At 39.5% G+C, this 15941-nt stretch overlaps 2 protein-coding genes across 2 annotated transcripts in view; one reads left to right on the forward strand and one right to left on the reverse strand.

Annotated features, from left to right (window-relative positions):
- Positions 1–6735, forward strand: part of PIGK (phosphatidylinositol glycan anchor biosynthesis class K) — a 101573-nt gene extending 94838 nt beyond the window's left edge. Inside the window, exon 11 of the mRNA XM_033151787.1 lies at positions 5659–6735. Coding sequence (XP_033007678.1) covers positions 5659–5775 — 117 coding nt within the window. The 3' untranslated portion in view covers positions 5776–6735. The remainder of the gene's footprint in view (positions 1–5658) is intronic.
- Positions 6736–13807: 7072 nt separating this feature from the next.
- The window catches only part of ST6GALNAC5 (ST6 N-acetylgalactosaminide alpha-2,6-sialyltransferase 5), a 72071-nt gene continuing 69937 nt past the window's right edge, over positions 13808–15941 (reverse strand). The window contains exon 4 of the mRNA XM_033151788.1: positions 13808–14593. Coding sequence (XP_033007679.1) covers positions 14557–14593 — 37 coding nt within the window. The 3' untranslated portion in view covers positions 13808–14556. The remainder of the gene's footprint in view (positions 14594–15941) is intronic.

Here is a 15941-nt window from a genome sequence, read left to right on the forward strand (position 1 = left end):
CTTCTATGGTCTCCTGTAAGGCTGTAGTCATGTGACACACAGGCCCATCTTGACAGAGTTGATGAATAGAGAGGGAGAGAGATATTGGCAGGCTGCTCACCAGGGCTGCTTCCTCTAGCATTGTTTTCCTAAATAATTCAGAAAGGCTGGTGTTTTCATCAAATTATTTCTGTTTTCAGAATGAATAGGAATGAGGAAATGAATAGAGATGGGTGCAGTTGAGAGTCTGTGTTGTAGAACAGGCTGAATAACATTGTTTATTGCATAAATGTCCCCAGATTTATGCCATGTTAACTTCGTTTGGTTTCCCCCGTTGTTGTTTTTTGCTTGGTGCTTTTCTGTTGATCCTGAGGGGGACTATATTTGCTTAAGTAGACAGTGAATTTGTACCCCATCGAGTATATAATTGCTAGACATTCCACATTGTCCTCCTGAGATGTCTTTTCTTTCAGACACGAAGAGACATAATTACTGTTAGTGCAAGCCCCTTGGTGGTCATAAGATACCATGTAGGAGAGGTGTCATTGATTTCTATATTTTATTGGCCCTTCTATAGAAACTTTTGCCGGATCAGTGTTTCCCAAAGTAATAGTAGTAGTAGTAGTTTTAAAGTTAGACCAGGTACTCAGATTAGAATTGGAGTGGCTTGATAAGGAATATTAGAGAAATGGATGAGGAGTAGCAGTGTATGGAGGACAAAGAGGTGACATCAGGAGTATAAGAAACTTGGCAGGTATAACCAATGAGTTTCCTAGGCTTAACAGGAATGGAAACTTAAATATGGTGGGTACCTGGTTCCTGAAGATTGAGATACATAGTATTCAGCAAAAGCATTACCATGTTGGCTCCAAAGAAAGATAAGACCCCAAATAGTTCTGCAGCAAACATACCAGAAGGCACACGGGTGGTAGAGAAAAGAATAGACAAGAAAGACCAGAATTTCCCCTCTGGTCAGTCTCCTTCACCTGTTGTGAATTATCTTACGTTCTCACTTGTATGTATTTTAATTGCAAAATAATTCTAGTTGCAATTTTGCATTTTAAATAGATTAAGCAGGCAGCTCAGTCAACTATATCATAATTCAAATGCACACACCCCTCTCAATCAAAAAGGATTTCCATTAAATTGTCCTAAAATTCGGCTGTTTTATTATGTAGAATATCATATATAGTTGTTACAGAACAATAGTTTGGACAACATATTTGTGAAATTTTACTTTCTTCTCCCTCCCCACAAAACAAACAATACATTAGCATTACCAAAACAAACACCCTCACCCTCCCCACAAGCCTCCCTATAACACATGTGAACCAACACATTATGGTAAAATATGCAAGCTTACAATTTGTAGGATTTTTGAGTCATGAGGGAAAAATATTAATAAATCCAACTATCTGCTAATAACTTAATCCCCTTTCATATCCACAGTACGATTAAAGTCCTAACAGAATTCCGGCATAAAAGATGCATGTTAATCTATGAAACAATTTGGAGCATTTTTGTTTAATCCCTCCATTTCTGCTTATTAACCAAAATGTCATTAAGACTGGCATTCGGGTTGTAAACATCCCTTTGACAGTCACAAAATTTAGGCAATGTACTTGAGAGACCTTGTCTATGCATAGTTGGCCTGACATTGAAAGCCCCACTGATTTCTCTGGCAAAGGAGGCTTCTGAGCGAGAGTGAGAGGGAGCTTCTGTACAGAAGTGGCTGGGAGTGTAGCTATCGGCTAGGATATCTCTGATTAAAAATTCAACCTAGACCGGCCAGAGGCAAGCTGCTACCTCTGCCTTTCTCCCTCCTACCATTAGGGTAACAATGTGAGCCTACTTTACAGTGAATCGTTGTAAGGATTAATGTATAGAAGCATTTAGAACAATGCAGTGGTGGCTTCAGTCCAGTGGTGGGCAGAGCCAGAAGCAAAGGTTACTGGGGCTAAAAACCAAAGTGGGTTTTAAGTTTTAATGCTTAACTTCGTATAATAAGCTGCATACTAATCATGTACATGCTAGAGGTTTCTACACCCCACCAAACACCATTGGAGAGTTGGGCCATGTGCTTGACTAGATTGTACCACAAGTACTGGTATTTATAGATTGCGACTGTTGCATTCTATATTCTGCTGCCTCTGCATGGATCTTCAGCACAGAATTTTAAAGCCCATTTCGTTAGCGAATGCCTTTCGTCTAGCGAGGCATTCGTCTTGCGAGGTACCACTGTATATTGGAACCTTATTAAATCTGCAGAGTGGCTTTTCTGCCCGTGAAGTTTATATGCAAAAAGCTGTAATCTTAAATTTTTTATCCTGATTTTTTTAAATTAAAAAATTATAATGAACTACTCGCATGCTTAATTGTTGCCTTATCTCTAGTACATTTTCTTTATCATTCATTTCACGCAATGCATTTTTACTGTAGTAACAACATGTGCGCTGCGCTTTATGAAAGTCACTCGCTGGAAACCTTGGATATTTTCCACAGGGATCCCTATAGACCCATTCAATTTGAAAATACTCCGTTTTATCCTCTTCTTAATTACAATACGCAGAGCGGGATTCTGTTAACTGTTTAGAAGTTCCACAGAGTAATGATTCTATCCCAACTATAAAGAGTATGACAGAAAACTATTCACAGTTGGAAGCCAGCTGTTGCCTAGCTACCTAGCTTTTTAATTCAGAATCTCCTCCAATTTAATAATACCCAGCCCTTAAGCTGCTAAATGTATTTGTTCATGACTCACCGTACCATTTTGTGCATGCTCTTCACCAGTTAACATCAATTATGATGGGGAAAAGAGAGCATTTACAAAGGGGTTAATGTGTGGTGTAAATCCAAAAACTAGGGAAAAATGCAGACAAACTCCAGTAAAGTTGCAACATGGGTACCATGCCAATGAAATTGCCAGGTGGAGAATTAGTTGGAATTAAAACAGCCATGGATGTAGTTTAGCAGGTGTCATGGAGTCTGCTTGTCCCGAGGCGTGGATGCCTCTGCTTATCTTGTTCACCATGAGGCATTTACCGTATTTTCCGGCGTATAAGACGATGGGCATATAAGACGACCCCCAACTTTTCCAGTTAAAATATAGAGTTTGAAATATACTCGACCGCAGATTCTCCACCTGGCGTATAAGACGACCCCCGACTTTTGAGAAGATTTTCCTGGATTAAAAAGTAGTCTTATACGCCAGAATATACAGTATGTTTCATTAGAAAACGTGAGGGTTTGGTTACTGTGCTTTAGCACTGAGGCCAAAATAGCCTTGCTTGGAAAGAAAGAGAAAGAAAGAAAGAAAGAAAGAAAGATTGTGGACCTCGGCAAATTAGGCAATTATTGTTACATTAAAAGAAAGGGATTTTAATAGTTCATGGGATAAAAGTCTAGAATGCAGCTTGGTTGCAGAAAGGGAAATCTGATAGCCTTCCTGTGCCTTAATTATAACTCCAAGAAATACTCAAGTCTCTGCCAGCTTGGCACTTTTTGTTGTATTATCTCTAGGTTAAAATCCCACCTTTATATTTCCTCAGATAGGATCCGCACCACTTAGATCTTTATATATTTATATATTGAAGTCACCTGCTTTTCTTATTCCTTCTGCTGCCACCAGTTATTTCCAAATTATTCTCAGAATTGGTCAGATTAAGGTCAGAATTGAAGGAGTTGGATATCAATGGAATGAGGCTCAATAACATCCACTGGGGTAGGTCAAAATTCTAGGTTACCAGAAGCTTGCAGGTGCAGGGGTTGTGATGCTCCAGGAAAGATAGAAATTCTAGAGTCTACAGCTTGTCTCAGGCTCCAAAGGCATAGGTAGAATGGGAATGACCACAGTAGTGCCCCTTCCTTAACATATCACCTCCCATTTGGCTATTGACGCTTGTATTTTATGACGACAATGAGGTTACCCATTTGTCCTGTTAATGCTGTCCTGTTGTTGGCACCACATGTCCTTGTTGTACTCTTATTGCTATTACCAGAACATGGGAGGGAACAATTGGTTGGTGGGATGAACATGTGAACTAAACTGGACTTAACAATACAGATACTCACCAACATGCTCATTCCCATGCTGTGCTGTCTACCACTGCTGTTCACACTTGGCCAACAATCTTGAGGTGGGATGGTCTTCCTAATCACAGCCTGTGTGGATCTCCAGATCAGTTCTGCTACTGGATTGTTACTGCTGTAGCTAGGGTGCAGCCCTGCATGCAGTTTTCGCTCTGTAAATCTCTAAATCCCCAATGTCAAGTCATATTTATTTCTTGGAATGCAGCACATTCACCTCTTCCAGCTGTTTTTCTTTTTGCTGCCTTGCTGTCTTTTTTATATCAATAATGTATCCAGTGCATTTCAAAGCTGCACTGTTCAGCTTTGAACAGATTATTTATGTGCTCTTGAATTCAAATATAAAAAGCATTCCTCTAGCCAGATCTCCCTTGGAATTTGAGAGACCAGGAAGGCAGTTGGGGCGGCAGCTTTGGTGTGTTGTATGACAAGATGTAAAACCTTCCACCGGGGTCACCTTATAAATATTTATTCCAATAAATTTCTTTAAAGAAATTAAATTACGTGTTCTATACAAAATAGGCGAGAAAGGCTTTTAGTGTCACTGGCTGCAAATTGAAGTCATTTGTCTAGGAGGGTCAGGTGCCACTTTGTGGTAAGGATTTGTCTGAGATCCAAGTGAAGAAAGATTGATAGCACAAAGAGATTGATGAAATGAGCAGTGCAATATGCATATGAAGTTCTGGGTTAATTAGGAAAATTTAAACCAGAAAGGTTCTTTTGTGTGAGGTGTAGGAGCTGTTACTTGCACTCTGTGTGTGTGTGAGCGTGCGTGCGTGCGTGCGTAGGCTTGATATTTTGGGAGAAAGTGCATGTGAATACTAGTGGGGAGACTGATTGGAGCTTCATCCATTTTATCGTTAATGAGAATTGCCTATCCATTTGTAAGTATTCATTTGCAGTTGTCTGTTTTCTCATTACTATAAGCTACAGAATTGTCTGCATCATTCATTGCTTTAAATACTTCTTTTTTAAAAAAACAACAACTATCATTTCATTGAATCATGTTCCTATAAACATTCTGAAAAGGTTCTGGCCTCCTCCCCTTCCCCTGACAATCCAGATTGTAGTGGTACCTGACCTTTGTAGACTCGTCCATAGCTAAGGAAACTAACCATTCCATTCTGCTCTGTATAAAATTCAGTGTTAAGAAAAAGATACGCATAATCCTCTACAAATAAAATAGGTGTTTGTGCTTGCACACACACACAAACACAGTATCTTTGACACTTGAAAAAAAATGGTTGCTTTATTGCACTATAACATGGTCTGCCTGGCTGTAATATGTTGTCACATTTCAGCGTATTTCATCAGTATTTTTGTTCATCCAACAGGAGATGTTTGTTGTAGCACACAACAACAGTCTTGTTCTGAGGCATCTCCCAACCCTCTGAGATAGATGGGGGCACTAGGGGCTACCTGAGATGGGAATATCGAGGGCAGACAGGGAGCTTCCTCTTCTTTTGTGAGCAGATGCCTCCATTGGTGGCTGTTATCACCCAAAGAATCCTTTGCTTTTGCTTTTTAACCCTTATCTGGTAGTGAACATTGAATGTTAACTTTTTTCTTTCCTTTTTGCTTTTTGCTTCGCAGAAACCAAAACAGAAAGACTGGCATCCCCCTGGAGGGTTTATCTTAGGACTCTGGGCGCTCATTATCATGGTCTTCTTTAAAACCTATGGAATCAAACACATGAAACACATCTTTTAGACCCTTAGAGCAATCAAGATGTCTTGCTCTGAATGCACCCTTGAATAAAAATGAGGTCTTCTACCTGAAAGTTCTTCTCCACCACCCCACTTGTTATGATACTTGCACATTTTTACTTTGTGTTTTGTATTGTTAAATGCAGCTGTTTAATATCCACTTTGAACACATTTTATAAAACTTCCAAGGACACAAAGGCCTTCTGCTTGTGAGAATCCTTCCCTCCTCCTCCTCCATTGAAATGAATGAGCAACCTAACATACAGGCTCCAAAGAGGTAAAAGCAGGCTTCATCTTACCTTAGTTTGCTGCAGGGAGAATAGCGTTTGCATCTACTATACAGGGAGTATTCAGGGTGGCATTACCCTGTATGTGCACTGCAGAACAAACTGTAAGTTGTAAAAAGATTATTATTTTTTCTACTTCTACTTCTAATGTAATCATTACCCCCATCACTGAAATGAAGGTCTAGACAATATGCAGAACCTTATTTAAGATGTCATTTTATCAATATAGACTTAAGTCACTTTGCGGACTTTTGCAGTGACATATTGAACACTTGCTCAACAGAAACAAAAATACCATAGGAAATATTGATTTCGCTCTGTTAAATACAGACCTTTAGATCAATCCTTTTACCTAGGGCAGTTTTGCTTCTTGGATTCCAAGAATGATTAGAATTGAAAACAAAAAAAGGCCCAAACAATGTATTTCCTGGATCTGCTTGATGAGAGAACCCACTCACTGCCTTGTGTTCAGCAGAAGGGTATGCTGTCTGACTTTCCAAAATTACTTTATGTTCTTCAGTATCTTGTTAAGAGGAACAAGTTGTTAAAAACGAGATTCATGGGGGGAAATCCATTAGGACTATGTACTTGAAAACTGAACTATACATTTTGTTGTCGGGTGTATTATTTATTTGTTCTTTGTGTTCTGCTCTTCATGAATTAAATCTGTTCACAGAGAAAATAAAAGTAGGAAGAAGAATGGCTTGCTGCAGAATGATTTGGGGTGGGCCATTAAACATTATGCAATTAAATTTATTGGTTACTAAATATGCCCTCATATGGAGTGGCTCCAATATGGAAGATTCCCACATTAGAGCATGTTGAATTTTTGAACTTTTGAATTCCAAAAATGAGGAGTGCTGAAAAGTTGTAACATGATTTGGGAATTCCAAAGATATTTTGGTTAATTTAATATAATTTAGTTTTGCTTAGTAAGTAAAATGTGTGTGAAATTGCGTAGAAATAATTAAAAATGATTGCCAAGTCCTTTCAGTTAATTTGTTTGTTTGCTTGCTTGTTTGGCATTACCTGACCTTTTCAGAAAGTAAAATTGTAATTCTTTGGTTTTCTGAAAGCAGTTTATGGGCTTCTTCATCAAATGTAGACTTACCAAGCTAAATGTTGTTCAATAGCAGATTTGAATTCCTTCATAACCAAAAACATATTTTTAAGACCGCTCACTGAAGAAATTTGCAAAAATTAAGTTTTCCCCTCTAAGATGACACACCCTAAACATAGCATTCAATCTGTATCACTGCAGTATTTTTTGTTCATGAAGTTTGGAGTTGTGGGTTGCATATAGTTAACATGCTGCTCTGGTCTCCTCTGAAGGAAGATGCAGGGTATAAATCTAAATAATAAATAAATAAAGTGGAACAACAACAAAAAAAAACCTTTAAGTCTGAAGTGCCATAGCAACAGTATCTCTTTCAGGTGAGCGTGATGCAGTTTCAGTGCCACAAGCACAATATCTTGGTAAGTATGCCACACTGTTCTATGGAATGAAACGGAAACATACAAAACAGACTTTATCAATGGCAGTGTTAGGTGTGTATGTTTATTGTCCTTCAGTCCACTCAGCATCATACAGAGGTGAGTGGGCAATCTGTGAGGATAAAAACGAACTGTTACTTCTAAGTGCTGTTTTGTGAGGCATTGAAGACTTCAGGCTGGATCCAAAGATGTCCTTTCTTTTGCAAAATGCTGCCTCTTCTCATGGAAGAGCCTTTTCTGATCTAGGAAAGAAATGCGACATCAGAAGTGGTCCAAATCCAGAGAGACGCTTGCACAAGACTGCAAGAGACTTTTGCCCAAATCTTGTTCGTTCTTTGTCGCCACTAGAGCAGTGGTTCTTCACCTTTTAGGGGGTCATGGGCCTCTGGTAATTTGATGGACCCCTGCCCAATAAATTTGATATGAAAAAAAAATTCCCCCTCCACAAACACAATTTTCAAAGTATCAGGAAGAAAATAGAAGAACACCCCTTCTTTTTGCACCTGGTTCATGGACCGTCTATGGACCACAGGTTAAGAACCTTAGCGCTAGCGTGTATATGTTTTAGCCTGTCTCTTTCCTAATTGGTGCTTCTCTTGCTGTAACACACCCTCATGCATAGTGTACTGCAAGGAGAGAATACTCTGTTGGATTGTGGAATTGCTTACTGAACAGCACCAATACATTTCCCCCCCTTTCACTCACAGTTCTTTGGCCCACACCTCAATAAGCTGGATGGCTCAGTAATGGAAGATAGTGATAAACTTGGTTCAAAATAATTTCCTCAGCCTAGCCAATTCATCTGTTACCGGGAAGTGAGAAATAACCTCCTTTCTACACCTCTTGATAAATTTATGAATAGATGGTTGCTGAGAATACTTGGCCAGGAAAACTTGGGTCAGAATGATACCCAAGATAATCTAATCATTGTGAATACAATCACAGGCTTCTTCTAGGCCACAATGAGCATAAAATGGGCCACCTTGCCTGTACTATCTTTAAGAAAATGTCAGAAAATGGGAAAATAACTCACCTTTTTAGAGGTAGGTACACCTGCAAACCTGTCATTATCAAAGACACCATTTCATCAGATTTGTGGATGAAAAGAAAGCTTCATTCTCAGGGTAGTTGGCCCGGAATCCCTTGCAAGCAGTTACCTCACATTTATAAATTCAGCTTTCTTTAAAAACAAATGCACAAAGTGTTTAGAGGAATTTAAGTTCTGAAAAGGTTTTTTTTTTTTTAATGAAGTATACCGATACACTTTTTTTTTTTTACATTGAATTGGTCTTTAACGGGCCATCTATGTATAATTCCTTGATTCAGGTATCTGACAGTGATTCCACTTTTCTTTTTTCTTTCCATTTCCATTTATCATACTTTATAAATCTAACGATAAATGTGTTTTATGGACATAGGTTGTCACATTGACAGTGAATTTAATAGAGCCCTGTTTCACTTGCAATTAAACTCTGTCATCCCCACTTTGTAGGCCTCATCTAGACTTCTTGTTCAACCTAAAAAAACTGCCCATCTGAGTAAAAGCAGCAGACTTTGGATGGATTCTGAGGAGACGTGGAGTTACAAGTCAAGACGTCCTTCTGAAAAGATAATCTGCTTAGGGAAAAGAGGCAATTAGGTGGGTTATTAAAATACAATTTATGAACGGAAAAAGCAGTAAGTATGCCGGCAAAGCTGATTAACAGAGGTGAGAAAAGCAATTAGATTGAAATGCAGCAATCCATGCTCAATGAGTCTGAGGGTATGATTCTTTGATGCACAGAGAATGGAAAGCAATTGGATTGTAACATCCACAATCTTTTCCTTTTTGGCGCTTGCAGTGTCCAGAAGCTTCTAGTTGAATGCATCTAATATTCTTGTGAGCACACTCCAGTGAGGTGCATAGCATTCAAGGTCTGAAGGACTACAGTGTTGGTGAAATCTTATTGCTACCAAACTCGGGTACTGGACGTGTACAGCAGTGTGTGTTGACACTACTATAGCAGCAGAGGCCCTGTTGCTAGATGCATCAAATATACAAAGTTATCACAGAACATGGAATGGGATGTAGGTGGCTTATGGGGCCAAAACAATACATTTCAGAACAGCCCCATGAGGGCTGTGCATGCTTATTGGCCATAGAATACAAAATAGAGAGTGGGGGAGAAGAAAGGGTGGAATGGAGTACCATAGGACATAGCTAGAACCTTGAACAATCTGTCTATTACAGTCAACTGACCAAAGTATAAAATACAAAATCACAGCCTCAGTAGAACCAGTTTATTAACACTGACAAGTGAATAATGATCATAGCATGTATGAGAGATAAAGCATTCATATATTTTTCTGCCTTTTCAGTAACAGATTTATTAGTCCCCTCGAAGAAGGAAGGGGACTAATAAATACCCTTTTTGATCAACCAGGAAAACTCCTCATAAGAGGCTAAATTATGTGTTCTACAAGCCATTGATAAAATCTACAGTAGAAGAACAGGTGAAAGGCCATTTCGATTTCTGAAGCTATCCTGGAAGGGAACCTTGGGGAATCTGCCCTCTATGATCTTCTTACAAGGTAAAGCAATAAAATTACTCTTCTATTTAGAAATGGCATGCATTTGTCAGAGGCAGACTAAGGCCAAGTAACTGTGTTGTACATGGCCCATTAGCTGATGCGTGTAACTCTGGGACTTCCACATCTTCATACTTCAATATAGACCCCAAAGAATCCTACAGCACCTGACATGCCTGAGACATTGGAGAGACAGCAATGATTCAGAGCCAGTAATGCATGGTATATCTATGCCAAGCTGCTTAATGTGCTATGTCTGACTTCCAGATTAAGGGCAGTGCTAGCAACACATTTGATTGTGCCCAGTATAGGTCTAAGAAAGGAGGGCAGAGTTCCTTTTAAAGAAAATCTAAGGCCAGGAAACCAAACGGAGGCCCTGTAGAAAATCTAGTTCACACTTTTTACAATGCACACCTGTGTGGCTTAAAGCTCTTCTTGCATTGGGGCTGCTTAAGTTTTCCCAGCACGAAAAGAGCTTTTACACTCTTGGCGTTGCTTGCTCAGTGCCCTGGTTCTGGGAGTGTTAGGGGCGCTCTCATGAGACTTCCAACAATCTGACTTCTCCAATTTGCCTGCACATAGCTGAAATCACACAAATTAAGTCTGCGTAAGATGCGGGCATACTGTACAAGGCCAAGGCAAATATACTTTGCTGTTCTCCAGCCTTTCTGAGGACAGTTTTTGCAGTTACTTTCTTATAGGTGTTGGATGTGATTATGAGTTTCTAGGAATGGTAATTACAATAGCAATGGCAATAATATCCCTGCAGAGAGAGACTATAGTAACCTGTGTTTTTAAAAACTCCACTTCTCAAAGCTTTTATTTTTATCTTTGTTGTACTTTTGCGTAAGTGTAGAAACTAATAGAGGTGCTTTCAAGGTTATGCTGAAAAGGCTGTAGCATCCCAGGCTCTCTATTTAGGGAAGCCTGGGTATTTGTGTTAACAACACAAACACTAATGGAGCCTAAAGTACAAGCAGGTATGGAATTAAGTGTTTTTTCATCCAGCATTCAATCCACCTTCCTCTTTTCTGTTAGCAGCCACACACAATAACAAAAATCAATAAAAACTGTGGCAATTACATTGTGCAAGTGTGAATGTTCTCTGCAGAAACAAGAGGCATTCCCATGCTTTTAAAAGAAATGGTATCTGGGCTGCTGATAGCATCCAAGTCACAACTTGGGAGACAGGGCTTAGGTTTTGTAATGTGAAAAAGGAGAGAAAGTGTCACTACCGTGTCTGGTTTGTAGGTTCTGCCTCTCTCCCCAAAATCATACTACTTTTGCCAGCCTAAAATCTCCCTCCCACACACACTCCAGTGTGCCATGGGACAACAGTCTGATGAAGGTGGGATTATAGACTATATAATGTACTGCACTCGGTCCTAGCCTATAGATCAGGGGTAGTCAGTGTGATGGCTTCCAGCTCTCATCAGTGCCACTCCATATAGCTAGCGGTCAGGGATGGTAGGAATTGGGAGTTCAGCAACATCTGGAAGGCATATAGAAGCTGCAGGTCAGGCCCCAAAACAACAACCTACTTTCCTCCCTCCCTTTCCCAATGATCCCTCTTTCCTCTGCAACTATTTCTTAAAGAAGCAGTTCCATAATAACAGATACACTTATAAAAGACAGATGGATTTAGACATAATTATTCTGCCAAGTTTTAAATGAATTGTCATTTTCTTCTGATGCTGCTTGTAAGTTTTTTTTTTTTTAAATGTGATTCTTAGTTTTTATTAGTGTTTATTGTAAAGCTGCACCTTTATGGTTGTGAATCACCTTGGGAATGAAAAGGCCATGCAGTCTATTTAAAATTATATATAAATATAATATTGCACTCTCCCAAAGTGATGACTTGAATTTTCAAGGGTAGATTCCTGCCTCCAGAATTTTCTTTTACAAATACAGTACTCTGCATTCCCCTGTATATAGTGTGGCTTGTCAAACATTGTTCTTATAGTCAGCCCTGGCTAACACTGCTAACTCCATTCTTTGTCTTGAAGAAACTTGGGCTGTCAAAGTCAAGAGTTCATAACCTGAAAGTAATCTATGCTTCAAGCCTGAGCTTGTTCTTTCTGCAAGTTTTGACTCCTTGTGAATACTTCTAAATGATTTCCCCCTTCTTTCATTTTTATATATGCTCCTTCTAAATATCAGCTAATCTGAAAGCTCGTTATTTAGCCACACAAGTTTCTTTACATGCCTTCCACTTTTATTTCTTGTTGGTGGTACCTTCAACATACCACCTGTAAGAAATGCCCATCCATCTTGAACTCAAGTATTTCTGACCATGAGATCTCTCATCCACTAAAAATTGTCAGCCAGGAAATTGAGGACTTTGTTGGACCTTACATTCTTAGTTTGCATTCCACCAGATACCAGGGTAGTCAAAGCCTCCAATGACTGCTATATATCTCCTTTTTGAATGTTTGGTAATCTGCTGTAGGAAGGCATCATCTAAGTCTTCAGTCTGGCTTGGAGGTCTATAGCAGTTTCCTCCCAAATGCCTTCCATGCCCCAAGTCAAAGGTGTACACATCCTTTACATATAATGTTTGGTCTATTCCTTTTGAATAGGTGATAGCCCTCAGTTATTACATTCCACTCACAAGTCTTAACCCACCAGGTTTCAGTAAACCCTAGCCAGTTATTTGCTATCTTAATAGTTGAAGTTCATCTTGTTTGTTTCCCATGCTCTGTGCATAGTATAGTATAGTATAGTATAGTATAGAGACAACTGAACCATGAGGCATTCCCTCCAGCTGCTGCTTGTTTCTTTCCTGCCTTTTAGCAATTTCCTGTACATCAGTTAAGTATACCCAGCATTTTGTTCCCCATGTCCTCTGATTATCTCCCTCCCACTCAGAATTCAGTTTAAAGCTCCCCTGTTCAGGCTTGCTAGACTCCTAGCAAACACATTCTTGCCAGCTCCTGTGAGGTACAATCCATCTCTTGTAAGAAGTCCTCCATGGAAGTGGGGACCACGGTCAAAGAAACCAAAATTTCCCAATGATACCATTTGCACAGCCAGTTTTTATCTTCCAGTATTTTCTTCCTGGCCCATGACCTTCAACAGGAAGGAGTGATGAAATAACCACGTGTCCCCAGGGTTCTTCAGCTTCCTACTCAGAATCTCATCGTCCCTTGCAATATGTTGAGGGCTTTCTGGCAGTATCATTTGTACTCACATGGTTCAGCCCCCACTTCATTTCAGTAGTCAGAAGGAGCAGCATGCAAGAGGGACAATTCGTCTCAATAAAACCAAGGTCATAGAGACTGTTCCTCTATGGCACCTGGAGGACCTGGAACTTGGTGGTATGCACTAGGGTTCAGTACTGCAATCCTTCCTTTCTCTCTTCCCCCATGCTGTAAGAATAGGGAATCATACAGCAATACTCACTTGATCCCTACAGATTCTGAAGTTCAACTCAAATAGAAAGAGAAATTTCAAATCACCGCCTAGGCATGGCTCCTGTGTATTATGGTTTTCAGTGCTGAGCAGTTTAAAATAACCTGACCCCTTGATGACAACCTAACTCTATTTTTAGTGCCTGTGATGTGAAAGAATTTCATCATTTGAACTACTGGTGTATGGCAGTGTGCAGTAGGTCAAGTAATTCTTGGAAATTCCTTTGAAGAAGCGATTTGACTTTGAGCATTTGTGAGGTGAAAGGACAAACAACACTGAAAATGAAATCCTCTTTATTCATCAGCCAGGTGTAATCCCACAAAAACAAAATGTGCAAGTATCAACATACATAACTATTAGTGCCATTCAGTCTGATTTGAAAGAATTTCATATTGTCCAGTGCATCTCAAAAGAAACTGGCACCTTTTATTCGTGTTGAGTCAGGACCAACATTAGATCCACATAGAATTAGTTGGGACTCAATCACTGAACCATGCAGTCTGCTTACCACACCTCAAAACTTACATGAAGTTGGTTGACAAGGTGGAAACTTCTTCTGCCTTCCCTCAGCTGCTACTTAGTTCTATACACAAACCCTGTATTTACAAAGGTCTGGGCTCTGCTATGCCCAGAGAAGGATGCAGTCAGCCTTTGTTGGTTTCATTACTGCCCCCATTTCGGCCAGTACAGCTTCTGTCATCCTCATAACAATGGTTTTTGTAAAACACTTTTATAAATTTGAAAAAACAAACAAACTAAGCAATTGCTCACAGAGCATGTGCCAAAACAACACACCAAGACCTGCACGTTAGTGGCTTAGGTTGCTTAGAACACCTTTTGGTCAGGTAGGCTGAGGGCAGCACAAGGCCAGACTGCTGTGATACTATGGAAAGTTGAGTTGCTAGAAATACGAAAAGACTAAAAACAATGACAGAGAGGAAAGTCCCTAAACTGGTCCTCTGCATTTCTCTTTGTGTGTGTGATGCCGCATACTGTAATTTTGGGCACCCGTCTCTGCTACAGCTTCACATAAAGATGTGCTTGCTGTCAAATGGCTTGATGCTGGAACAGAGCCCAAGAGTAAAAATAATAATAATTAATTAATAAATAAATAAAGCACATAGCTTCCAGATCAAATATTAATTACATGCTAGATAGAATCATCTTATATTTCAAAGAGAAAATGTATAAAGAAGCTGGGCCTTAAACCAGCAGCAGTATATAAATCCTCAGTTTTGGAGGGATTATGAAAGATAAATAACCATATCATTGTGAAATAGAAAAATACTGGATTGCATTAAAAAACCTCCACTAAGTAAGTAACTGTTAAATGTCACTATGAAAACCCAGCGGCAACGTGCCTTAAAAACATAAATAATTAAACATCTCTTGAATTATTCTTATTATACCACAGGTTTCTTCATCCCTTTCCTCCTCTTTTTAACAAATCACATACACATATGTGAGGCTGATGGACAGAAGTTAAAATGTTCAATTAAGATACAACTGGATACCAAATGTCCATTTTAGGTACTCCTTTGCAACAACTTCCTGAATATTGTAGCAGTTTTTATCCGCAAACCCTGTTAACCTTTCTTTTTTCAGGTTGGCTTGCTCTGATACAATGTTCAGTTCCCCTGAAGCCTGATACACAGTAAGTGATTGTGATTACAACTTTGTGCATTTGTTCCTTAGAATACCATTTTAATCTTAGCGTGAGTTATAGGAAGTGATTCTGGTTTCCAGTCTGGCTGAAAAAAGTGAATATTGAATGTCCGGGCCCAGTTCTCGAACACTCGTTTTTCTGTGATAAAACGATGATGACTGCCCTTTCTTCCCCGTTCATGTGAAATGTACATTGTACATTCATCAGGTCCTACAGGTTCGTAATAATGATAAGGTACTGAAGGATGATTAGGAACCCTGCAGAAGGAAAGAGAAAATAGATTGAAAGCCCAGATATACAATTGAAAAGAGATGTTATCATTAATAAGCTGATAGGTTCAAAATCATCTTTCTTTTGGTCCCAGCTCAAGCTGAATTTTGAATAGGTTTAAAAAAAACAAAAAACAAACAAACCATATTTTTCGCTCCATAAGACGCACCTAGTTTTTAGAGGAGGAAAGGGTGAAAGCCCTGTTTTTTTTGAGGGTCAGCTCAAAATGGTGCAGCTTTTTTTGCAAAGAGGAAAAGCCCCAATTTTATGGGGTTCAACTCACAGTTCTGCAGCTTCTAGTCCTACAGCCATTTCTACAGTTTCCAGACAGATAATCTAATCAGCTAGTCACATGTCGCTGGGGAAACAAACAGCCTCCCTCTGCATTCAACTATGGAGGCCTGGGCAAGGGGGCGGGGCTGGAAAGGGAGCCTTATCTCTCTCCCTATCACTTGCTGAACAGCTGTTCAGCAG

This window comes from Lacerta agilis, chromosome 6 (assembly GCF_009819535.1).
Source record: "Lacerta agilis isolate rLacAgi1 chromosome 6, rLacAgi1.pri, whole genome shotgun sequence".
NCBI lineage: Eukaryota > Metazoa > Chordata > Lepidosauria > Squamata > Lacertidae > Lacerta > Lacerta agilis.